Source organism: Phacochoerus africanus, chromosome 8, assembly GCF_016906955.1.
Source record: "Phacochoerus africanus isolate WHEZ1 chromosome 8, ROS_Pafr_v1, whole genome shotgun sequence".
NCBI classification, from domain to species: domain Eukaryota; kingdom Metazoa; phylum Chordata; class Mammalia; order Artiodactyla; family Suidae; genus Phacochoerus; species Phacochoerus africanus.
In genome coordinates, this window is record NC_062551.1 from 268,215 (window position 1) to 292,091 (window position 23,877).

A 23,877-nucleotide genomic window follows, 5' to 3' on the forward strand; every position below is an offset into this window, starting at 1 on the left:
AGCAGCACTCAGCTCGGCATGTGTGCTTTCTTGCAGCTGCTGGCCGCTCCTGGAGCCTGTGACCCGGAAGTGAGGGCGGCCCTCCTGCGCAGGCAGCCAGCCGGGCTCGACCCTGACCTCCGCCAGGCGCCCTGTCTCTTTGGACCGGACCTGCACGGGGTATAGCCCTGCTCCTCTGTAAATAATTTATTACAAGTGTAACAGAGCTCTAGTCGCCCTGGAAAGTGGATTACAAACTCAGTTGCTTTAGTGAGGAAGCGGAATCAATTATTTAAAATCTGCGCCGGCCTCGAGGCACTCAGTGTGGACAGGAAAGTGAACTGCGGGGCCCAGAGCCAGAAGGCCACACGGGCCAGGCACGGAGCCGCGGCCACCCGGCCCACGGGTGGGGCTCTTGGGAGAGCAAAGCCGTGCCGTCGGGGCCGGACCCCCTCTCGCACCTGCTGAGCTCCGTCCGGGCTGGCGCGCCCTCAGGTGGGCTCGGGCTTCACGGCCGGACGCCCCTCGGCCCCCGGCAGGGGCTCCGGGGCCGCGGCCTTGTCCTGGCTCTGCGTCAGCGGGTGCACCATGGACATGTGCACATTGAGGTTGTGGGCCTTCTCGAACCGCCGGCCGCACTGGTCACAGGCGAAGTCCAGCTCGGTCTCGGCCTTGTGCTTGGTCATGTGGTATTTCAGCGACGCCCGCTGCCGGCACTGGAACCCACAGACTTCACACCTGGGGGGCGGGGGCGGGGGCGGGTGAGCGAGGGCGGGCACACCGTGGCCGGAGGGGCGCCCCCCAACTTACTGCAGAGGCTTGGCTCCCGAGTGGCGCATCTGATGGACCAGGAGGTGCTTCCGCTGCTTAAAGGTCTGTCCACACTCATCGCAGATGTAGTTCCGCACCTCTGCGGACCAGAGCTGGCATCGGCGCGGGCACCTGCCAGCACCTCCCTACTGAGCGCCGGGGCCTGTGCGCCCACAGGCACTGACCACAGGTCCCGGGCTCCTCCTCACAGTCCCGGGTTTTGAGTCCAGACCGGCCGGGTCTCCCTGCCCGCTGTTCTGTCCCTTTGCCCTGGAGCCTACCTGCTCGTGCCTTAGGCACAGACCCTCCGAGGGAGCCACGTCGGGCGCGGCGTACACCTGCTGACAGCCGAGCGCCTCCGCCCGGCCACCACGGGGTGGGGGCCGCTGGGGAGTCAGTGCCCTGCACCCTCAGACAGACACCAAAGCCCTGGCTCCCCCATAACCCCTGGACGTGCCCTGGGGCAGAGGCCACGCACGTCCTGCCCAGTGTCACCACGCGTGCCACCTGCTCACCAACACACACCGACACAGCCTCACAGGCACGCCCCTCCCCAAGCCACCGTCCACGCGCTTCTGGGCATAAAACCAGTGCTCGAGGTCACGCCCGCTGCGTCTGCACCGAGACACACGCTTAGAAGACAAGCCTGGGGCCCCCCCGGAAAACCAACTTGGGACCAAAGTGACTCATTTCCACAAAGTTCAAAAACAAGAGCCACTGGTCAGGGAGGAACGCATGTCACAAATGGACCGGAAGGGGGCTCAGGAGAGGCGTGGACGGGCTCCTGCGGGGCTCCCCTGCCGTGGGTCCTGTGGCAGGAGGTGGGGATCGTCCCGGCCGACGGCAGTCGCGTCGGGGCCACTACCTCCACCGCTTCTCGTTTCCCAGGGCCTGCCTACCGCGGCGCCGGGAGAGGCACGGTCTCGCTCGGTCGAAGGAACGACCGGGGGGACCACCCCCCCCCCCCCCCCCGGGGGAGCCCCCGGGTCTGGGGCCCGCCCCCCGACGCGGGCGGGGCGCACCTGTGTGGATGAGCTTCACGTGGCGCTGCAGGTAGCGGTCCACCATGAACACCTTGTTGCAGCCGGGGTGCGGGCAGGGCCGCTCCCGCACCTCCTCGTGATGCTCCTTCACGTGCTTCTGCGGGGGCGGGGCCTGAGCGCGCGGCCCGGACGCCGCCCCCCCCCCCGCGGCCCCGCCCCCCCGGCCGCGCCCCTCACCTTCATGCCGTCGGCGCCCCGGTACACGGCCGTGCAGCCCTGGTGGGGGCACTTGTAGATGGTGGGCAGCTCCTCCCTGCGACACAGAGCGCGTGTGGCGCCGCAGCCCCGACGGGCAGCGCTGCCCCCGCCCCGCCCGGCCCCTCACCTCTCACAGCGAGGCTTGCTCTTCCAGCCCGGCTTGGGCCCGGGTTTCTTTCGAAGTTTTGGCTCTTCCAGCTTCTTGGCTTCTCTGCTTTCAGTCTTTCTACCAGAGCCCCTGGGGCGGCAAGACACAACCTGAGTCCAGGGGTTTCTGATCTGCAGGGCACGTGCGCCGCGGGTTTTCCCGCAACCAGGAGAAGTGGCCTCAGGCCTCCGGGGCTGGCTGCGGACTGGCTCACCCTCAAGCGGTCCCTCTGCCCCCACAGCCGCCACTCCGGGGAGGCGGAGCACAGGGCCGCAGGCTGGCCTGGACACAGGAGGGGCGCTCAGGGCGCTGGGCTCCCTCCACCGCCACAGCCACCAAGCTAGAAAAAGATCAGCAGCAAGCACGCCAGAACCTGCCCAGAGAGCTGGGGCCCACGGCCACCACCCCGGGCTGGAGGCCTTGACTCCAGAAACGTGAGGCTGAGCCCCGCACGGCTCCTCCGCCCTGCAGTGTCCTTCTGAGAGGTCAAGGGACAGGCACAGCTCCCTCCGGACCCAAGCATTCAGGAAATCGGACAACTGGGGCCGCAATGACAAGCCCACCGCTGACATCGTGCTTGATGGTGAAAGGCTGGAAGCTGCCCTGTGGAGATCGGGGACCAGACCAAGGTGCCCGCTTTCACCACTGCTATCCGACGTGGTACTGGACGTCCTGCCAGAGCAGTTACGCCAAAAAAAGAAATAAAAGACATCTAAATTCGACAGGAAGGGAAATCACCTCTCTTCACGGATGTCGTGATCTCATGTGCAGAAAACCCTAAAGAACCCACACAGAAAAAGGCAGCCGGCAAAGCTGCAGGGTCCATCAACACAGAAAAGCAGTTCCGTTTCTACGCATTAACTATGAACAACTCGAAAAGGAAACGAAGAAAACAATTTGTTTTCAATAGCATCAAAAAGAATAAAAGAGTTAGAAATAAACTTAACCAAGAAAGCGAAGGACTTGCCCACTGCAAGTGCGAAACACTGCAGAAAACTGAAGGAGAGCCAACTCTGTAGAAAGACATGCCACATCCCAGGTTCATGGACTGAGAACATTGGCAACAGTCCCCCTAAGCAGCTGCTGCACTCAATCCCTGTTAAATCCTAACGATGTTTTCACAGAAAATCTTTTTAAAATCCTGAAATTCACACAGCACTTCAAGGGACACCAAATAGCCACATGGTTTTGAAAGACAATGAGGCTGAAGGATTCCAAAGTTTACTAGGAAGCTACAACAATCAAAACAGTGTGGCATGGAGGAGTTCCCGTCGTGGCGCAGTGGTTAACGAATCCGACTAGGAACCATGAGGTTGCGGGTTTGGTCCCTGCCCTCGCTCAGTGGGTTAACGATCCGGCGTTGCCGTGAGCTGTGGTGTAGGTTGCAGACGCGGCTCGGATCCCGTGTTGCTGTGGCTCTGGCGTAGGCCGGTGGCTACAGCTCCGATTCAACCCCTAGCCTGGGAACCTCCATGTGCCGCGGGAGCAGCCCAAGAAATAGCAACAACAACAACAACAACAAAGACAAAAAAAAGACAAAAAAAACCCCAAAAAAAACAGTGTGGCAGTGGCACAAAGACAGACACACAGACCAACTGAATCACTGACAGACCAGAAACAAAACCTTAAAGTACAGTCAGCCGACTCTGAACCAGGGCGCCTCGACCACTCCGTGCGGAAAGCAGTCTCTTCACCAAGAGGTGCTGGGACACAGCCATCTGCGTGGAGCTGATCCCTGCCTCACACCCCACAGAGAAATTAACTCAGATGCATCAAAGACCTGAACGCAAGAGCTAAAACCATAAAAATTCTTAGGGGTAGATCTTCATGACCTTCGACTTGGCAATGGATTCTCCAACGTGAGACCAAAGGCACAGGCAGCGAAAGTAAGAACAGGTAAACCAGACTTTCAAAATTAACTTCTTCTGCACAACAAAGGGCACCACCACGAGAGACCAAAGAGTAAGGGAGGAAATATTTCATACAACTTAAGAGCCCAAGGACAAACAATTAAAACATGGGCAAAGGACACGAAGAGCCATTTCTCCAGAGAAGATAAAAGCCTGTGAAAAGATGCTCCATGCCACCAGTCACGGGGACCTGCAAGCCCAGTGCCACGGAGACCCACCTCCCAGGCCCGAGGACGGCTGTCGGAAGAGCAGGAAGGACCGGGTGGTGGTGAGGACGCGGAGAAGCTGGCGCCTTGTACAGGGTGGTGGGAACGTAAAGGGTGCAGCCACTACAGAGGCCCACAGCAGACGTGTCTCAGAAAGTTAAAGAAGTGCTGGGAGAAGAACCCAAAAGGACCCAAAGAACCGGGACAGGTCGGTGCTACACCAGCCCTCATAGCATTATTCACAACTGCCGGGAAAGTGTCCACAACCCCAACGAGAGACGGATGGGTCTGCAAACTGGCTCATCCACTCAACAGTGATAGTCAGTGGTAGGAAGGAAATGATTCTGACACCTACTGCACCACCCCACCAAGTGAAGAAGCCAGCAGCCAGAGGGCAAGTGTGGAAACCTGCTGATCGGAAGGCCCTGCAAGGGGTGCCTAGATTACAGCCGCCAGGCCTGGGGCAGGGGAGGGATGCCGGCACTTCCCCGAGGACAGTTTCTGTTGAGGCTGCAAAGCTTTCAAACAGGGGTGGCGGTTGCACACCACCACGGAAGAGCTTAGAGGCCAGGGGACGCGCCTCTCCACCAGTGAGACGGTCTACCTCAGTAAAAACAGACGACGAGCAGGCGTCCTCTGCAAACAGCCTCTGACCGAGAACCGCTCCAAGGCCTGCAGGCTGCGCCCTGTCCTCTCCGCCGCTCCCCGCGACCCGCCAGGGCCCCACCCGCCGCCGCCTCTCCCTCTCCCGCGGGCCCGACGCTGTCGGAGCCCGGCTCTGACCAGGGCTCCCTCGAGATCCCAGGCGTCCCGGGCCCACGGCTTTCCCGGGTGTAGGAGGACCGCCCCCAGCACCTGACTCGCTGCCTCCGGGCCTCTGCTCCCGCTGCCACCTCCTGGCTCACCTGGCTGAGGGCCCCGAGGGGCACGTCTGCCAGGACAAGGTCGCTCGGAAGAGGGCTGCTCAGGCCCCCGTCCTAGGAGGCCAGCTGGGATGCAGGCCTCAGGGCACAGACCTGGGTGTGCCCGTCCTCCAGCTCGTGACCACGTGTGCTCCCAGAGTCCTCCCAGGGCCACCTCGGAGCAGACCCTCCCCCTCTCCTGATCCCATCTGTCCCCTCACCCCATCAATGGCCCCAGACCTGCTGGGCAGCAGGACACAGACGTGGATTTGTAGAGTTCAGGGGGGGAGTGGAGCCCCCGCCCAGCCCTGGGCTGCACCCTGAAAAGGCTGTGCCTGGAAGGAGCCTGGTCTCCCCCACGTGGCATGGGGGCTGTGGGGGCGGGGCCCACCCACACCTCCCTGTGGCCCAGCCAGCCTGCTGTCCCCTGCGAGACCCTGACTCAGCCAGGTCTCTGACTTTGAGCTCCTGTGCCTTCTCCTCTCCTGTTTCTAGACCCAAACCCATCGGAACGTCAAGGAAAAAAGGAAGCCACGCTTGATTCTCAATTTGTTTTGCGCTTCCCTGAGTAATGGTGCCCCCGCGTTTTGTCCCGTGTCCAGTGCCCGAGTTGGGCAGGCCTAACGGGAGGTCCTCTCCGTGTCCCTGGGCCCGGGGCGGGGTCGGGGAGCAGTGACACACGTGGAGAGCAGCCTCCTCAGCAGGACCCCATTTCTAACAGAAAACACAGCCCTGGGGGGAGGGAGACTCGACAGAGAGGTGGCCCAGAAACGAAGCCACTGCAGAGCTGGGTTGCCGCGTCTCCGAGGTGGAAACAGAGCAGACACTGGGGCCTTGCGGCTGGCCACACCCACAGGCTCCTGCCTCCCAGGGTGAGGCTGGGCCACGTCCTGGTGCTAAACTGTGAGGGGCCTCCCGGGCCACTCAGGAGCCGCAAGGTGCCGGGCTGGGAGGGTCCGGCCCTCGGGGAAGCACAGGCTGTGCTGAGCGTGGCGGCAGGGGGAGGGCAGGGCTGAGCCTCCGTCTAGGTCACAGCTGGACCCGTCCCCCCACCCACGTGGCTGCAGCAGGACTGTCCCCCTGACCTCTTTTCTGGGAGCGGCTCAAAGGACTCGTCCGAGGAGTGGGTGCTCTGCTTCCTGTCGTCATCGTCTTCGCTCAGGAAGCCTCTAGGAGGAAGACAGACCCTTTAGCAGAGCCCTGGGAGAGGCGACAGGCCCAGTGACTTCCTGTCTGAAGGCACCACGTGGTCCCCACGTCCCAGGACGCGCTTCTCCTGATCCCATCTCCTACCAGAAAGGACTACGCAGGCGGCTCACAGCCTGACGGTCCCGTCAGCCACTCTTCTCACACACGGGACCTGGGGGCAGGAAGAACCTCTCTTCGGGGGCCCCAGGCAGGCTGTGAAGACCCTCACAAGAGGTGGGCTTCTCAGGATGTGAGCTTTGACTTTTAGCATGTCAACTCAGGAGTTCCCATCGTGGCTCAGCAGAAACCAACCCGCAGGTTCGATCCCCGGCCTCGCTCTGTGGGTTAAGGATCCGGCGTTGCCGTGAGCTGTGGGGTAGGTCGCAGACACGGCTCGGATCCTGAGTCGCTGTGGCTGTGGTGCAGGCCAGCAGCTGCAGCTCCGATGGGACCCCTCGTGTGGGAACCTCCATATGCCGCAGGAGCGGCCCTAAAAAGACAGACACCAAAAACCAAACAACAGCGTGTCAGCTTAGCCTAACCGAGCCCTGCCCAGACGGCAGGCCAGCCTCAGCCATTTCAAAGGTCACAAGGGCCCGAACAAGACCCGTCCCTCTGTCACCTGACGCACGGTCCGCACACAGGCTCTGCGGACAGACAGGGCCAGGCGGCCGCACTCCACCCAGAGGAAGGCCCGAGGGGGCGGTGGCCTGCAGGACGGCCATGGCCACGCCTGACCCCGAGGAGTTCCTAGCGCACACGCGCACAGCACACACACACACACACACACACACACGGGTTCCTCCAGCATCCTGGTCGATGGCACCAAAACTCATGCTGCCCTGCTTGTGGGCAGGAAGGACGGCCACAGCCGCACGGCGGGGGCTGCCTGCGGCTCTCGTCCAGGGCGGGGGCGGCCAGGGGCAGACAGCTGCCCCGCCCGGGAAGGTTCACCCTCCTATGCGGCCTCTCCCCCGACACCCCCACATCGTGGTAAAGGGCCAGAGGCTGGCTTCCTCTGTTCTCGCAACATCTGCACTGGCCGCGAACCTCAGGCTTTGGAGAAGGAGACAGGCCAGCAGCAGCAAAGGCCTGGTCAGAGGACCTCCGCGCCACGCTGGCTGTGCCCACACCGCCCGCAGTCCCCGCCCGTCTGAGGGCCCCTGGGATACAGGAAGCCCCCAGGTAGGAACGAGAAGCCTGGATGCAGCCCCGCCACGCCTCTCCTCCCCACAGAAAGGGAGAGGGCCGGCCAGGCAGGACCCCAGGGCCACCCTGGGGGGGTGGAGTCTGGTTCCGAGGAAGAATGTTAGGCTGTGTAAACCCACTCTTCTCTCACCCCTCAGAAAGGTCACTGAACTCGTCTTTTACCCGATCATCCGAGGTTGGAGACGGAACCTGCTTCTCACCCAAGTGCCCTGAGAAACAGAGAACAAGGCTGCAGTCACCTGTCTCCACGAGCAGCCGCCAGCCGCCAGCCCACTCGCCTGCCGCCCCCCCGGCCCCCCGCGACCAGCACGGGCAGCGCCGGGCGGCAGGGCCCGGGCCCCCGCCCAGCGTCCACAGCCAGCCCTTTGGGGACGTTCCAAACACCGCTGTTACCAAAGTGCACCCCGTCTAACAACCCCAGCAGCTCCACGAAGCCACCGCACAAGTCCCCTCTCCCCGCCAGCACCAACGTCACGGTCTCTGAGCCACCGGCAGCCGCACTTCCCGAAAGCGCCCCTGAGGACGGGGCACAGGGGAGCAGCCCAGCACCCGGACGTGCCTGCAAGACGCCCGCCTGGCCCTCCTGACAGAACGGCCACGAGCAGCTGCGCCCCACCCCTGCCTTGGGATCGGGCCCCCCCCCCCAGGGCCCTGTGTGCCCCACGGCCAGTGAGAGGCAGCGGCTGAGGCCCAGGGAACCCCTTGCGCTGGCTCAAGACAGCCTCAGAGGCACCGCAAGCCCCCAGGCCACCCCCCAGCTCCGGCCCCGGCAGGCGGAGAGGAAAGCCGGGCCCAGACACGCTCGACTGCATAGGAAGCGCTGGAATGGGGGCCGCTCCCTCCGTCAGATGCCGGGAGAGGCGCTGAGGCTGTCCCCGTCACACCCCAGCCCCTCCGCACACGACACCACAACCAACGCCTCGACGGGCACGCAGCCGCTGCCTGCGGAGGGCCTGCGTCCCAGGACAGGGGCTCCGGCCTGGCAGCCCACAGGCGCCTCCTACCTGGGGCCCCACTTGGGGGGAGGCTCGGCTCAGGCGGGGGGCCCGGGCCAGGCCCCACAGGGTCGCCGTCTGAAGGAGGCCGGGCTGTGTCCATGGTGGGCGGCATCTTGGTCCCGGCCGCCGTCACTCTGCCCTGGGAGCTCTGAGGGGCGGCGCCCGTGGAGCTGGCCCCCCGGTGCTGGCTGAGCCACGGGGCCTTCTCCTTGTCCCACGTCCACCTGACTCCCAAAGCGCCGTCCAGCAAGAGGGCCCCGCAGCGGGAGCCGGCGTCCATGGTGTAGCCGTGGCCCTGGCCGCAGCCCCACACGGCCTGGACGACGCCACAGTACTCGGAGGGCAGCGTGCTCTGCAGACTGGGCAGGGCCCCGCAGCTGGCCGCGTGTCCGTGCACCCACCCCACCAGGCCACGCAGGCCCTGGGCGCTCGAAGTGATCAGGTCCACTGCGGAGAGGCACAGAGACGCCAGCAGGCGGCTGGTCAGCACACAGCACTCCCAGCACCCCCGCCCCCACCCGGGGCGCACTTACCCACACAGGCTCCCTCCTCGCCTGGCAACGGCTGGACACCGACCCTGCCAGGGAGCAACAGGGCTCGCCGTGAGCGGGGCTGGGGCAAGCAAGGCCCGGGCACAAAGCGCGCTGTCCCCACGTCCACGCCGTCCCCACGCAGCCCCATGCCCGGGGTCTCCTGCACACCCCAAGAAAACGAGGGGGGTGCCTACTTTGCGCCAGGCTTCCGGTGGCCCGTCGGGGAGACGTTGACTCTCTGCAGAAAGCACGTGAGGAGCCCGTGGCACTGGTAGAACTGGGCGAGGCAGTTCTTGCAGACAAACTGAGACAGAGCTGGGTCCTGGAGGACGGCCACCCCCAGCAGACGCTGGAAATCCCTGACGAAAACTCGCTCCCCAGGGGGTGGTCTCTCGGAGCTCTCCCCAGGTGCCCTGCCGGAGATGCTGCGCAGACTCCGGGAGGAGAACTTCCCGTGGCAGAGGCGACAGTGGCCCATGGCCAGGGCCCGGGCTGTTCCTGGGCAAGCACAGGAAACATGAAGTCAGCAGGGAGGCTGCCTGCTGCCCAGAGCAGGCAGAACGCGGCTCCCAGGGCAGGTGAGGCCCAGGCTCCTTCAGCCACTCAGCTCCTGCAGTGGGGCCTCCATGCCCCTTAAACACAAGTCCATGTCTGGGCCAGAGGCAGACCGCTTCCGAGCTCCCAGCTAAATAGACATCCTTTGGGAGACATGGCCAGGAAGGGCCTTTAGGTCCAGAAAACCTTCCGGTGCATTCTAAACACTCCAAGACAAGGCCGGTATTACCCTGATATGACAAAGCCAGACAAGCAAAGAAACCACAAGAAAAGACAACTACAGGCCAGGAGTTCCCATCGGAGCTCAGTGGAAATGAACTCTACCGGCTTCCACGAGGATGCAGGTTCGAGCTCTGGCCTCGCTCAGTGAGTTAAGGACCTGGCACTGCTGTGAGCTGTGGTGTCAGTTGCAGACACAGCTCAGATCCTGCGTTGCTTCGGCTCTGGCGTGGGCTGGTGGCTACGGCTCCGATTCGACCCCTAGCCTGGGAACCTCCATATGCCGCAGGAGTGGCCCAAGAAATCGCAAAAAAAAAAAGAAAGAAAGAAAGAAAAAGAAAAAAGTCGCCCAAATCATAAAGAAGTAAAACCATCTCTCTTTGCAGATAACATTATGTATAAAAGACGCCACCAAAAAACTGTTAAACTAATTCAGGAAAGCTGTAGGATGTAAAACCAATACACAAAAAAGTCAGTTGATTTCTCATACACTAATAACAAACTATCATAAATTAAGGAAACAAAAAGAATAAATCACTGGAGTTCCTGCTGTGGCACAATGGGATTGGCAGTGTCTCCGCAGCACCAGGACCCAGGTTCGATCCCTGGCCTAGCACAGTGGGTTAAGGATCCAGGAACTCCATGTGCCATGGGCTGGCCAAAGAAAGGAATCAAGTGTCTGGAAATAAATTTAACCAAAGAGGTGAAGATCTGTACCCGAAACTGTAAGATGCTGACGAGATCAACAACGGATAGATGCTCCATACCCTACGAACCCACCTGCAACGGAGTGCGACCCTACCAAAACCCTAGCGGCATTTTCCACAGAAAGAGAACAATCTTCACATGCACACAGAACAAGAGAAGACCCCGAAAAGCCAAAGCAATCCTGTGCAAGAAAAACAGGGGCAACCAGACTAGAAGATCTTTCTGGTTCTTCCTTCCAGAGAAAGGAGCCAGAAATACCACATTTCCTGCTTTCAACTATAAACTATCTCATAAACCTCCAGTCATCAAAGCAGCACGGGACTGGCAAAAAACACTCAGACTAACGACACCGAACAGAAGGCCCAGAAACAAATTCATGGAGCACTTCCCTGGTGCCCTAGTGGGTTAAGGATCTGGCACTGTCACTCCCTGGCCTGGGAACTTGTGCATGCCATGGCCACAGGCAAAAAAAAAAAAAAAAACAGTTAAAAAATAAATTCATGTGTGTGTGTGTGTATATATATAGTCAATTAACTTATGATAAAGGAGCCAACAACATTCAACAGGGAAAGACTGGTCTCTTTAGTAAGTGATGCTGGGAACGCGGGACAGCCGCGTGCAAAAAGTGCAGCCAGACCACTCCACCACCACACTCCAACTCAAGGGGGGTGAAAGACGGGAGATACAGGAAACCCTAAAACCCCCAGAAGAAAATAACAGGGTAACTCCTTGACATCCGTCACGGGGTGATTTTCTGAACTGACACCAAAGGCAAGAAGAAACCAACGGGACCACCGCGGCACAGCAAAGGAAAGCACCCCCAAACTGAAGGGCGGCCCACCGAACGGGAGACGTTATTGACCAGTCGTGTACCTGATGCGGGGTTAACATCCAACACATGTGAAGAGCTCACAGGGCCCAACAGCAAAACACAAAGCATCTAATTTTAAAAACGAGCAGAGTATCTGAAGATACACTCTTCCAAAGAAGGCAGACAGATGAAAAGATGCTCAACATCCCTAATCGTCAAGGAAATGCAAATCAAAACCGCCATCAGCTACCACGGCACACCCGTCAGAAGGGCCATCAGAAGGTAGCAACATGCTGGTGAGAACGTGGAGAAAAGGGAGCCCCACGCTCCGCTGGTGGGCAGCTAAACCAGTATAACAAACCACTATGGAAAACAGTATGGAGAGTCCTCAAAAAGTTAAGAGGAGTTCCCGTTGGCGCTCGGAGGAAGCGAGCCTAACTAGCATCCACGAGGACTCGGGTTGAATTCCTGGCCTTGCTCAGTGGGTTAAGGATGCGGTGTTGCCATGAGCTGCAGCGTAGGTCACAGACCAGACTCAGATCCCGGCTTGCTTTGGCTGGGATGCAGGTCGGCAGCATACTCCAATTGGACCCCTAGCCTGGGAACTTCCATACGCCACAGGTTACGCCCTAAAAGACAAAAGAAAAAAAAGCAGATTCTAAAAGTTCTCATCAGAAAACAAACTTGGAATCACACGTGGTGATGGGTGTTAACTAGACACATTATGGTCATCTCACCACATGCACAAATACATCAATTACATTGTACACCTGCAACCACTACCATGTCTTATGGCAATTAGACCTCAACATTTTTTTACAAAAAATAAGTACATATTTATTGAGTAAATAAATGCCTCCATGGTTACGGAACTTCATAAACTAAGCTGAAAACTTCTCCCTCCTCACACGAGCCTCCTGCGACCAGGCGTGAGGACGCCCGTCCAGCTCTGCTTCCCCAGGTGTCCTGCCTGCGAGTGCAGGCGATGCCACCTGCCCCCCGGGAGGATTAAATGCGCGCAGCAAAAGCCCTTCTCCAGGGGCAAAAGTACCACACGCAGGCCAAGTACATTTTAACGCCCGTACCACCTGCCAGGCAGGGAACCCGGCACTCTTAGTTCTGCTTCGATGAAGAGGAAGCTGAGGCCCCTACAGATGAAGCAATTTTCTCAAGGCTGCAGAGCACGGGGCAAACCAGGACTGAAACTCGGACCTGCCCGACGGCTCCTTCGAGCACTAATTACTCAGCGCGCCCAGAGTCGGCGCCGAGGGTCAGCTGTCTTGCGAAACTTCTCCCCGCGGAGGCTACCGCGTCCGCCGGGGAGGCCGCCCCCACGCCTCGGCAGGGGGGGCCCCGCCAGCTCTCTGAGGAGCGGGGACACCCTGGGCCGGGGGGGCGGCCGCTGAGGCCCCACCGCCCCTCAAGCCCGGCAGGCAGGACCCACCTGCCTCGTCGGCGCCGTCCTCGCCCGCGTCCGCGCAGGCCCGCGCGGGGCCCCAGCTCAGCCGCGCCGCCACCAAAGCCGCCGCCTCGGCCACGGTCGGCCCGCTGCGGGCGGGGCGGCCCCGGGCCCGGCCACCGCCATAGCTGCTGCCGCCGGTGCTCCCGCGCTGCCCGGACGACGCGGGCGACAGGAAGCGGCCGAGCCGGTCCCGTTTCATGGCTGCTGGGGCCCGGCCCCGGCGCTCGGGCCCGCTCGCTCAGCCGGCCTGTTTGCGAGGCAGGGCTCGGGGTAGCTCGGCCCGGAGCCTCCCGTCCGCCCCGCTGGACGGTGCTCGCCTGTTTCCGTTCCCCAGCGCCCGGCTCCCTGGAAGGGGCGGGGCGGGGCGACGCGGGAGGGGCGGGGGGAGGACAGCGGGGCCGGGCCGAGTGCGGCGGCCAAGGGGCGGGGCCTGCGCGGCGAGCCCGTCTCCGCCGGCCGGGGGCACTCAGACGCCCTCGGCGACGGCGCAAAGCTCTCTGAGAGCTCCGCCGCCCGCGCCTCCTCCCCTTCGGCCCCAGGAGCCGACCTCGCAACGCGCCGCGGGCGGGGCCGCCGGAAGTGCGCCCGCGCCGGTGCCGCTTCTTCCGGCGGTCCGGGGCTCGGGCGGAGCCTGCGCCCGCGCGTCCAGCGTTCCGGGCCCCGGGCCCCCGGCCCCGCCCCTCGGCCGCGGCCGCAGCCGCCGCCTCTCCCGCCGGCGCCATGGCCGCTGCGGCCGGGGACGGCGCGGTGAAGCCCCTGCAGTGCGCCATGAAGCTGGCCAACGGGGCCATCGAGCTGGACACCGGCAACCGGCCCCGGGTGAGGCGGGTGGGGCGGGGTGGGGGCGGTCGCCGACCCGCGCCGGCCCGGTGGGCGTGGGCGGGGCGGGGCCGCGGGGTGGGCGCCCCCAGGCCCCTTCCGGCGGCTCAGGGTTGCTGGCTCGGCTTCGGCCGTGACCTTGGACAGCTCCCGCCGGCTCCGGGCCTGTTTTCCCGGCAGCTGGGCGAGGGGGGAATTGGAGCTGAAGCGTTTTCATTTGTGAAGGGGACCCAGGAGGGTTGGTGAGGCAGCCCCCGCCAGAGTGTATCTGGCAGGCAGTCTCGTATATGCGTTTGTTGGGGGCGGACCTTGCAGATCAGTCAGGTTCCCAAAGGGGACGGAATCCAAAAGAGGTTAACTGCGGCGTTGCAGTCGCCTTCAGGGCTTGTTTGAAAGAAAATGCCAGCGGGGGAGGGGTGTGGCTGGTCCCCAAGAACAGGTGTTAATCCGAAAGGCGGCGACCGCATGGGCCAGCCAGCCAGCCGAGCCACAGCAGGCGTCCCAAGGAGGGAAGGAGGCCGCGGGTGCCTGGGAGAGGCATCCTGGTCTTCCATCCGCTGCTGTCCCTAAGTTGGGATGCTAGGGCATCAAGTGCCCCCGCAAGTCAGAAATCCTTCCAGCAATCCCTGTTACCCTGATATCTAAGGTGCAGACCTAAAGGTGGGTAATTTAAGAACTGGGATGCAACAAAACAAAACAAAGCACCCTGCTCTGGCTCTACATGCGTGAGCTGTCAGGAAGCCCTGAACTTGAAAGTGCCAGACCCCTGGATGCCCAGGAAGTACTTATTCTGGAGCTCAGGAAAGGGATTTCCCAGAACCTAAGCCAGAAAATGATTGAGATTTGCAGTATCACTCCCTGATTCACCTCCCAGGAAATATTTTTGTTAAACCCACTGAATGAATGGCCCCTGAACTGCACAGGAAAAAAACTTGTGGCACAGAGTGAAAAATGCAGCAGCTGCCAAGACTGCCTTCTCTGGCCACTGAATGAGAGCCTGAGTTCCTTCCTGTGTGGGAGATGACGGGAGTGATGCCAGCGTCACCTCCCGAGAAGAGGGGACTCTGTGCCTCAGGGTGAGCAGTTACCAGCCAGCCACAAGGGCACCGGGAAGGCACGATGGAATTCTTTGCTTCCACTGGCCTGACCCCTGCCACTTCCCTTCACCGGGCACAGGAGGCATATACCGAATACCTGAGGAGCGTCCACTATATTGCCCAGGTGCTGCTGGAAGAAGTGGAGGCCACCAGAGGTACAGTGCCCACCTTGCAGCTCCTCCTGGGCCAGGGGCACCGTGGACGGCTTAGCCTTTGATGGGCCCCAGGGTCTGTGGCTCACCACGGGGTGTCCTGTGTCCTACCTGCCTGGTCACTGGCCGAGGCTGGGTGGCTGAGCGCTCAGGAAGCCTGAGTGTGACTAAGAGGATGGAGATGGGCCGGGGTGGAAGCAAGACTGGATGCGGAACCCCAGTCCAGAAGGGAGTGAGCTGCACAGAGGCTGGGGTGGGGCAGCGTCTGAGCAGAGGCCCTGGGGTGGGGGCTGCCAGGCTGGAGAGGGGAAGGTGCAGCTGGGGCAAGCAGCGCCTTGCGTGGCCCTGGGGTTGTTCTGGCGTGAGGGAGGCTCATGGAGGCTTTGTGGGGCAAGGCCAGCCTGGCAGCAGAGTCCCCAGGAAGCTCCCACCATGAGGACAGCAGTGGTGGGTCTGTCTGGACGTGGAAGCAGGGAAGGGCTTGGGGAATGTTCTTTCGAGATGGGCATCATCACACTTCCTCAGGGCAGGGGGCTGCTGGGGGCGGGCGGGGGCCGGCGTGCCCAGCTTCTGCTCCAGGCACCCAGCAGCCCCGGCAGGGGTGGGAGTCTCTGAGTGGGAGCTGCCCAGGAGGACTGGGAAGATGACGGCAGGGTGGGGGAGCCCCAAGGAGGGGTCCTGAGAAGGGCGTGCCGGGGGTGGGTGAGGGCAGTTTCAGCACGACCCAAGTGGCTGCAAGAGGGGCTGGCTGTGCAGGGGGTGGGAGGTGGGCCAGGCGCTGGGGCTGGTGGGTCCAGGGCAGAGTGTCTGGCAGCAGCTCCTACAGTGTGAGTCTCCAGCGCCCGGAGGAGGGAGTGCAGAACAGGAGCCCCCTGTGCACCAGGGTGGGCTTGCACATAGTCAGGGGCGGGAGATGGGTGATGAAAGCGCCTCTGAAATAGCCATGCTGACGGCGGGCTCCGTGGAGGAGGGGCTGTAAGTACAAGTGAAGCCATCGGTGAGGAGTTAGATAGAGAAGAGGCTCTGATGGTCCAGGCGAGGGGACAGGACAGCCACACACGGGGCCAGGAGGTAAACCCATGCCACAGATGGGACGGGGGAGGCGGGGACTCACCCTGGGGCCAGAAGTTAGGAGGAGGTGGGCTTGCCTTGGTTTTATCTCAGCAAGAATATGGCTATGGACAGAGGCAATGGTGACCCCCCTTCTTGTGTCTTGCTCCCCAGAAGCTGGGGACCCTGTGCCCCCAGACACATCGAAGATGCTGAAGCTGGCTGAGCAGTGTCTGGAGAGGGCCCAGTCGACAGCTGCCAAACTTGGTGGGTGTCCAGCAGAGAGCTTTCCCAGGGCACCCCCCAACTCTGCATCTCCACTGGGGAACGTGGGGCCCCATGTGCAGGCCCTTGGCTGTGTATGTCTTACAGGGAAAACACGCCTGAAGCCCTCCATGCCTGCGGCCGCCCCTGTCCCCTCACCTACCAGCCGACACCGCCGGGTGTACTCAGACGAGGGGGGGAAGCTGTCTCCATTTTTGCCTCCTGAAATCTTCCAGAAGCTTCAGGTGGTAGAGTCGCAAAGCTCTAAGAAGTAAGATGGGGAGTTCTTTGGTGGCTTAGCAGGTTAAGGGTCTAGCCCTGCCACTGCTGTGATGCAGGTTTGATCCCTGATGGGTCCCAGGACGGAGGTGACCCAGTGCCCTGCAGAAACAAGCGCAGGTGGTCTCGCGAGAAGAGCACCTTCAACCTTCCTCAGACGAGCGGTACACGGTCCCAGGGAACCGACAGCGAATCCCGAGACTGTGCAGGAGCAGTGGCAGGATCAGACCTGCCAAGTCTTCAGACAGACCTAGTTGACACAGGTCATGAAACAGTTGTGCTCCCTACAATTAGAGAAACAAAAAGCAGGTTTGAAAATCCTTGCAGGCGGAGTGCTTGCTGTTAAGAACCCAACTCAGTATCTATGAGGATGTGGGTTAGATCCCTGGCCTCACTCAGTGGGTTAAGGATCTGGCGTTGCCATAAGCCACAGCACAGGTCACAGATGCCGCTTGGATCTGGTGTGGCTGTGGCACAGACCACAGCTGCAGCTCCAATTCGGTCCCTACCCGGGAACTTCTATATGCAGCCATAAAAAGAAAAAGAAAAAAAAAAGAGGAAGAATATACTTGCAGGGAACGAGAAATTACACAATCTGGGAGTTCCTGTCATGGCTCAGCAGTAACAAATCCAACCAGTATCCGTGAGGACTCAGGTTCGAGTACTGGCCTCATGTAGTGGGTTAAGTATCTGGCGTTGCCGTGAGCGGTGGGGTAGGTCGCAGACGCAGCTTGGATCCCATGTTGCTGTGGCTGTGGTATAGGCCGGAAGCTGCAGCTCTGATTCACACCCTAGCCTGGGAATTTCCACATGCCGCGGGTGTGGCCCCAAAAAGAAAAAAAAGAAAGAAAGAACAGGAAAGGAAAAAAAGAAATTATAAAACCTGTCTTGATTTATAATAGGGGTCAAATAAAGAACCAAATAAATATGAAATAAAAATACTAGCTATTTTTAAAAACTAAATCAGAAACAATAACACATTATGTTCTCCTATGAAAATGCACACACAGACACAAAGAGGACTGGACAAGTTTATAACAAAAGGGTGTTCTTTTATGGGGCAGCGAGTTAAACATTTGGCATTGTCACTGCTGTGGCTTGGACTGTTGCTATGGTGTGGGTTTGATCCCTGGCCTGGGAGCTTCCGCATGCCACAGGTGTGGGGGCCGGGGGTCGGGGTAGGGGTTGTAACAGCAGACCAGACACAGCTGAAGAGAGAATTGGATATTAAAAGGTAGCTGGAATGGCTCACCAAAAAAAAAGAAAGAAAGAAAGAAAATTTGAAAAGGATACAGAAGGTCTAATGGTTATTGGAATTCCAAAAAAGAAAAGAAAAAAAAATGCAGGAAGACCATTATTTCAGGTGATGAAGGCAATTTTCTAGAACTGATGAAAGACACTGAGACACAGATACCAGAATCCCAGCAGGTGTAGCAAGAGGATGGGCCTTGGGCCGATGCCATACCTCGTCTCTGCACATGCGGCTCTGGGTCAGGACGCGGCACCAGACTTCCTCCCCAGGACAGCCCTGTGTCCCCACAACACACTTTCTCCCACCTGCGAAGGCAGGAAGATGCGCTGTTTTGATGTTGGGGGCTGTCGTGGAGGTGGGACCTCCCCTTCATGGGCTACAAACTAACCTAGCTGTTTGGCCATCATGGTGCTGCCGAAGAGTTTCATGCTGTTACCAAACACGTGTCACTCATTTACCCCTAAAGGTCTGGGTTCAGGTCCTCTTGAAAATGAAGTCCAGGAGGTGTTCCCGTCGTGGCACAGTGGAAATGAATCCGACTAGGAACCATGAGGTTGCAGGTTTGATCCCTGGCCTCACTCAGCGGGTTAAGGATCCGGCATTGCCAAGAGCTGTGGTGTAGGTCGCAGCTGTGGCTCCAGATTTTCTCCCTAGCCTGGGAACCTCCATATGCCACAGGTGTGGCCCTAAAAAGTCAAAAAAAAAAAAAATTTCCAGCCCATAGTCTCCTGTCCACCACAGACCTCCTCCCTCCTTTAAGTTCCTGCCCCCATCACCACCTCCTCACCTTCTGGTCTCAGGGCAGGCTCAGGAAGGGTCCTCGGGTGACCAGAGCATTCCTGGGCTTCCTGGAGCCTGGACAGCAGCTTGTCACCATTCCAGGGAGATGACACCCCTGGAGGAGGCCTCCCTGCAGAATCAGAAGCTGAAGGCTGCCTATGAGGCCCGGATGGCCCGTCTGGACCCCAGCCAGGCCATGCAGAAGACATCCCTGGTGAGCAAGGCCAGGGTCTGGGTGGGTGGTGGCAGTGGGGGGAGCAGGCCTTAATCGCTCCTTCCCCTTCCAGACCCTGTCTCTGCAGCGGCAGGTGATGGAGAACTTGGTGATCGCTAAAGCCCGGGAGGAGACCGTATCCTTTCCGTCCATTCCTGCTGTCCAGAGGCAGAAATTCCATGTGGCCTTCGGCTGAGGGAGGAGGAGGCCAGGCAGCGAAGGTGCCCTGGTCCAGGTCTGGGAACAGACTTCTTGCAGGTTCCGAGAAGCACGTGGTCAGGGACGGTTCCTGCCCAGCACTGCCTCCTTCCACCTGCCGGCCTCGGCACAGACCACCCTGCTCCTCCTGGCACCACGGACCCCTCCACTCCTCAGGTCCACTAGGACTTGCCCTCCCGCCCTGAGTGGGCCGGTCCTCCGGCCCTAGCCCTCCTCCCGCCCACCCGCTGGACCCGGAGTCCAGCTGGGCAGTGGGACGCCCCCGGGGTCAGTGCACGCCGCCGCCTCAGAAAAGGCCTTGACCCTGCGACTCCAGCTGCAGAGGAAGATGGAGGAGCGCCGGCTGCGACTCCAGGAGGCCGCCAACAGGTGCGTCTGCTCCCGGGGCCTCTGGGGGGACTCCCGCGCTGAGGCCCTCAGACCTGTCCTTCCCCGCAGGAGGTTCTGCAGTCAAGTGGCCCTGACCCCCGAGGAGCGGGAGCAGCGCGCCCTCTACGCCGCCATCCTGGAGTACGAGCAAGATCACGTGAGTCCGCGGGCAGGCGCGGGGGCGGGGCTCCCCGGGCCCCGCCCCGCGAGGGAGGCGGGGCTTCCCGCGTGCCCGCCCCCACGGTCTCCTCCGTTCAGGACTGGCCGAAGCACTGGAGGACCAAGCTCAAGAAGAGCCCGGGGGACCTGTCCCTGGTGACCAGCCTGGTCTCCCACCTGCTCAGGTACTAGAGCCTGCAGCCCCTCCCTGATGGCCGGCTGAAGGAAAGATTGCAGAGGAGTGGGGGGGCTTGGGGTGCCTGCGGGGGCCGCAGGCCGCTCTGGCTCTCTGCGCGGCCCGCCCGCTACCTCGGGGCCCCTTTGCGCTGACGGCCTCTCACGGGCCTTCTGACTTCTCAGAAACAGGGTTTATTTCCAGCATTCGCCGGCGAGGAAATAGTCCCAGTCACTCCTCGGGCATCCCTCTTGGCAGGGCCACGTTGGGGGGCGGGGGGCGTGAGGGCCTCGCCAGCCCCCGGCCCTGACTCTGCTGCCTGGCGGGGGCTGCCCTGGCCCGCTGCCTCTTCCCCCGCTCGCAGCGTTCCTGATCACCCCATCTCACAGCTCCTCAAGAAGCTCCAGTGTGCGGTGTACCGGGCGCTGTACCCCATCGTGAGCAGGGGCGCCGGGGCCACTGCCTCTGCCCCGGGCTGCTGTTCCCTGCCCCCCGACGCCGACGGGCTGCTGGCACCCGGAAGCCGGCGGCTCCGGCCCTCACAGAGCCTCTACTGCATGCCCTCCCCCGCTGAGCCCAGCCCCGTCCCCCCACCCCCAGAGGGCCCCTCTGACAGCGCCCCCCACAGAGGGGTGGACAGCAGCCCTGCCGGGCCCCCCTCCCCGCTGGCAGATACCTCACCCCACCTGCCAGGCAAGGACAGCTCCTTTGAGGACCTGGAACAGTTCTTGGCTACTTCTGAGAGGAGGGGCCTGGGCCCTGGGGGGCGGCCTGAGCCGCAGACCCCGGGGGGGAGGAAGGAGCCGCTGCTGGAGCAGCTGAAGGGCGTCGTGCAGGACATACACGACGCCATCGGTGAGGTCCGCAGCACAGGCCACGTGGGCAGTGTGGGAGCTGCGGCCCGGGAAAGCTGGTCCCAGGCCGGAGTGGGCCGAGGCAGAGACCAGCCCGGTCCCTCTCAGTCTTCTGTTGGGGAAGGGTCTGCCGTCAGAGCCTCTGGCCACCAGGTGGTCCTCGCTGACTCGGGTCAGACCCGAGTCATTGCAAAGAGCAAGTGCAGCAGAGTGGCAAGAGGCTCCTGTTTCCTGCCTGGAGGACAGCGGGTTCCCTCGGGGCCCGGGGGAGGGGACCTTACATCCATCCCGAGGAGGAAGGCCAGCAGGGTTCCTGAGGATGAGGCGTGAGGCCCAGCAGCCAGGGGCCTGCGCTCGACAAGCTCTGGGCGAGTCCCCCCGCCCCCCGGGGGTGGGGAAGGGGCCCTTTAGCTCCTGGACATCAGATTTCCCATCCTCACCTGTACTTCTCAACTTCCTCTGGGTTCCCACAGTTCGGGGTCAAGACCCTTTTCAGAAAGAAGCTGTCTTCCGCCTTCCCTCCCAGGCTTGTCTCCTCGGCCCCTTGGAGGGGTGGGGTGCGACCCTGTGACCCCCAGGGATCCGGGCCCAGACTTCCCATCCCGATCTAGGGTTTGAAGGGGAGGGGAGGCACAGCCAGACTGTGGCTGCCCAGAGACTGGCTGGGGTGGGGGGGCAGGGGCAGGGGCAGGTTGGGGGAAGGCCCTGCCTGGGCCTCCCAGGCTGGCGGTGGGGGGTGGCCTCTAGTGGCTGCCAGCCGTCCCCACAGTGTGGCTGTGCCGGCTCTCCTCGGCAGACAGGCTGCTCTCACTGACGCTCCTGGCTTTCGAAGGCCTGAACACAGCTGCCTCCAAGGACCGCTGCCTGGCCTGCATTGAGGAGTCCTTCTTCTCGCCCCTGTGGCCTCTGCTGCTGGCCGTCTACAGGTGCGGCACCGCCCCAGGGCCCACAGCCAGCCTGCATCCCACCCTGAGGTTCTTCCGTGCTTCCCGCTGCTGCTCAGAGTGCAGGGCCGGCCAGCTTTCCCCAGCCCTGCCTCCGTCCCCTCCCAGGCAGGGTCCCCGAGCAGCTGAGCCTGGCCTCTGTCTGTTGCAGGAGTGCCCACCGCCTCCGGGAGGCTGCCCTGAGCAGGAGCATGGAGCTGTACAGGAACGCAGCGCCTGCAGCCATCGGTGTCCCCACCAAGCTCCTCCCGCGGGACCCAGAGGCCGTGGGAGCGGGCCCCTACCCATACTGGGCCGCAGCCCAGGAGCTGGGGCTGCTGGTTCTGGAGACCTGCCCCCAGAAGAAGCTGGAGTGCATCGGTGAGGGAGCCGCTTGAGAGGAAGGAAGGGGAACGTGGGCGGATGGGACAGGGTCCCCCCTGGAGGGTGACCTTCCCCTGTGAGCTGTAGACCCTCCTATCAAGTAGGGGTGTGAGCAGCACCCGCAGGAGGGGTCCCCCTGGCTCTGCCCAGCTCCGCGCTGATGGGCAGGGCCAGTGCCTGGGGCGTTCTGGGGCGGGGTCCTGACCGCTCCCCCGCAGCCTCGCTTCTGTGCCACAGTGCGGGCCCTGCGGGTCGTCTGCGCCTGTGCGGAGGACAACTGCCGGGCCCAGGAGGCTGCACCCCAGCCCGGCACAGCCGCCATGTGAGTCCCCGGGCCCGGCCTGTGGGGGACGCTGGGCACATGGGGGCCGCCTTCAGCGGGTGCAGCCCTGCTCCGCCAGAAGCACACGGTCCATTTCAACCCCGGACCCAGGGCTCCAGCCCCGCGGACAGCATGTTCCTGCCCCCCCGCCCATCAGGGAGATTTCGGATCCTCACCCCAGAAGCATGTGCCCCCCTCAGGTGCACACCTAGGGAAGCCCCACAGACCCGGGGAAGACCTGTTCCAGCCCCGAGCCCCAGCCGCCGGGGAGCCGGAATCCCCCTACCCAGGCCCTGCCTGTGGCCAGCAGCCTCCTTCGCTGGCCATGGCACCCACCTGGGGCTGGCCCTCCTGCTACCCTGTGCCAGAGACCAGGGCTGCTCTGAAGGCACCTGTCCTGGCAGCCCGGTGGGCGGGCTGTGGTGCCTGCCTGTGCCCAGAGGCCTGCAGGCGAGAGTCAGCTGAGCATGAGGTCAGCAGGGAGCCCCCACCCCCAGGGCCCGTGTGCTGGGCCTTGGCTGCAGGCTCGGTTGGGCCGCGTGGCCCAGCCTGGCCCTCCCCTGCCGTCTTCCCCATCCAGCCTCTGAGAATGTTGCTGCAGGCCCCCCGAAGGCTGGCTGGCGGGAGGGGCAGGGGAGGACGGCCGGCAGCCCAGGTCTGCTCCAGGGACCGAGCTGGGGGATGGGGTAGCCCCACTGTTCCCTGGAGCCCCGAGCCAGCCGTGCCTCCCCGACAGCGGGGCCGATGACCTGCTGCCCATCCTGTCCTTCGTGGCGCTGAGAAGCGGCCTCCCCCAGCTGGTGTCGGAGTGCGCAGCCCTGGAGGAGTTCATCCACGAGAGGTGGGTCCACGCGGCCTGCAGCCCCCTGCCCTGCCCCCTCCCCAGCTGCCCCCCCCGGGGGGGGGGGACCCCAGTGTCTGGGTTTCCAGATGCAGGGTCTCCTTGTGACAGCCCCACCTGCACGCAGGTACCTGATCGGCGAGGAGGGCTACTGCCTGACGTCGCTGCAGAGCGCCCTGAGCTACTTGGAGCTGCTGCCCCGGGGGGCCCTGAGCAAGTAGAGGACGGGGTGGGGGCCGCTGCTGTGGGCTTCTTGCCCCGCCCCAGAGCTCAAGGAGGCCCCTCCACTTCTGACGGGACGGAGCTGAGCGGTCAGCGCCAGGAGCCAGGCCCTTCTCTTTACTGCCCCAACCCGGGAGAGGCCCCGGGCAGGGAGACGGGACTCCCTTGGGACCTGCACGCTCGCCCGGCTCAGCGCAAGGACACAGGAGGCCTGTCTTGTCTGAGTCAAGAAGGGAGCCCGTCACCACCTCCGAGGCCCGGGACCCAAGGGGGTGGAGACTGCGGTTTGTTTATTTATTGGCCACTGACTACTCTGCTCCGTCCTAGAGGCCTGCCTGTGCCCAGGGCGCCTGCCAGGCCTGGGGGCTCTGAGCCACACTCCCACCCTTGGTGGTGGGCACCAGACCTCCTGAGACCCCTGGCCATTCCCCACGGTGACTCACCCCTTGTGGGGTCAGCGCCTGCCTGTAGCCCATGGCCCGCCCACTGACTGTCCCGGGCGGCCGCCAATCCAGCGGCAAATAAAGAAGTCACTCACCAGCTCGGCTCGTCTGCTCCCCTTCCTCTTGGCTGGGCAGAAGCCTGGGGTCCATCACCAGGGAGCCTGAGCCCTCAGCCCTCTG

The 23,877-nt window shown here is 62.3% G+C and overlaps 4 protein-coding genes across 18 annotated transcripts in view; 2 read left to right on the forward strand and 2 right to left on the reverse strand.

The window, feature by feature from the left end:
* FANCA (FA complementation group A) overlaps window positions 1-249 on the forward strand; it is a 47,304-nt gene extending 47,055 nt beyond the window's left edge. For all 4 annotated transcript variants that reach the window (XM_047793517.1, XM_047793515.1, XM_047793516.1 and 1 more), the window contains one exon: window positions 37-249. In XM_047793517.1, the coding sequence (XP_047649473.1) occupies window positions 37-165 (129 nt within the window). In that variant the 3' untranslated portion in view covers window positions 166-249. The remainder of the gene's footprint in view (window positions 1-36) is intronic.
* ZNF276 (zinc finger protein 276) lies at window positions 172-18,696 on the reverse strand. Of its 4 annotated transcripts, none has more exons than XM_047793545.1 (13): window positions 18,580-18,696; window positions 18,006-18,097; window positions 16,425-16,824; window positions 9,319-9,622; window positions 9,125-9,168; window positions 8,598-9,038; window positions 7,724-7,802; window positions 6,282-6,365; window positions 2,158-2,268; window positions 2,010-2,085; window positions 1,812-1,929; window positions 790-889; window positions 172-717 (listed from the first exon to the last, which is right to left on the reverse strand). In XM_047793545.1, the coding sequence occupies exons 4-13, from the start codon at window positions 9,600-9,602 to the stop codon at window positions 471-473; spliced, it is 1,584 nt and encodes a 527-aa protein (XP_047649501.1). In that variant the 5' UTR covers window positions 9,603-9,622; window positions 16,425-16,824; window positions 18,006-18,097; window positions 18,580-18,696; the 3' UTR covers window positions 172-470. The 4 variants fall into 4 exon arrangements, with proteins under 4 accessions (XP_047649501.1, XP_047649500.1, XP_047649498.1 ...); XM_047793544.1 differs by lacking the exon at window positions 18,580-18,696 and adding an exon at window positions 18,181-18,341; XM_047793542.1 differs by lacking the exons at window positions 16,425-16,824; window positions 18,006-18,097; window positions 18,580-18,696 and adding an exon at window positions 12,862-13,220.
* On the reverse strand, window positions 13,118-13,601 carry LOC125132214 (protamine-like). The gene is made up of 2 exons (XM_047789151.1): window positions 13,310-13,601; window positions 13,118-13,224 (listed from the first exon to the last, which is right to left on the reverse strand). Exons 1-2 carry the CDS (start codon window positions 13,599-13,601, stop codon window positions 13,118-13,120), a joined length of 399 nt encoding a protein of 132 aa, XP_047645107.1.
* VPS9D1 (VPS9 domain containing 1) lies at window positions 13,551-23,794 on the forward strand. Of its 9 annotated transcripts, none has more exons than XM_047793533.1 (15): window positions 13,553-13,698; window positions 14,875-14,950; window positions 16,172-16,264; window positions 16,370-16,532; window positions 18,675-18,786; window positions 18,860-18,922; window positions 19,322-19,374; window positions 19,444-19,531; window positions 19,633-19,718; window positions 20,073-20,563; window positions 21,359-21,488; window positions 21,658-21,866; window positions 22,107-22,191; window positions 22,928-23,032; window positions 23,160-23,794. In XM_047793533.1, exons 1-15 carry the CDS (start codon window positions 13,600-13,602, stop codon window positions 23,251-23,253), a joined length of 1,947 nt encoding a protein of 648 aa, XP_047649489.1. In that variant the 5' UTR covers window positions 13,553-13,599; the 3' UTR covers window positions 23,254-23,794. The 9 variants fall into 9 exon arrangements, with proteins under 9 accessions (XP_047649485.1, XP_047649483.1, XP_047649484.1 ...); XM_047793534.1 differs by having other exon boundaries at window positions 16,175-16,264; XM_047793532.1 differs by having other exon boundaries at window positions 13,552-13,698; window positions 19,322-19,531.
* The last annotated feature ends 83 nt before the right edge of the window (window positions 23,795-23,877 follow it).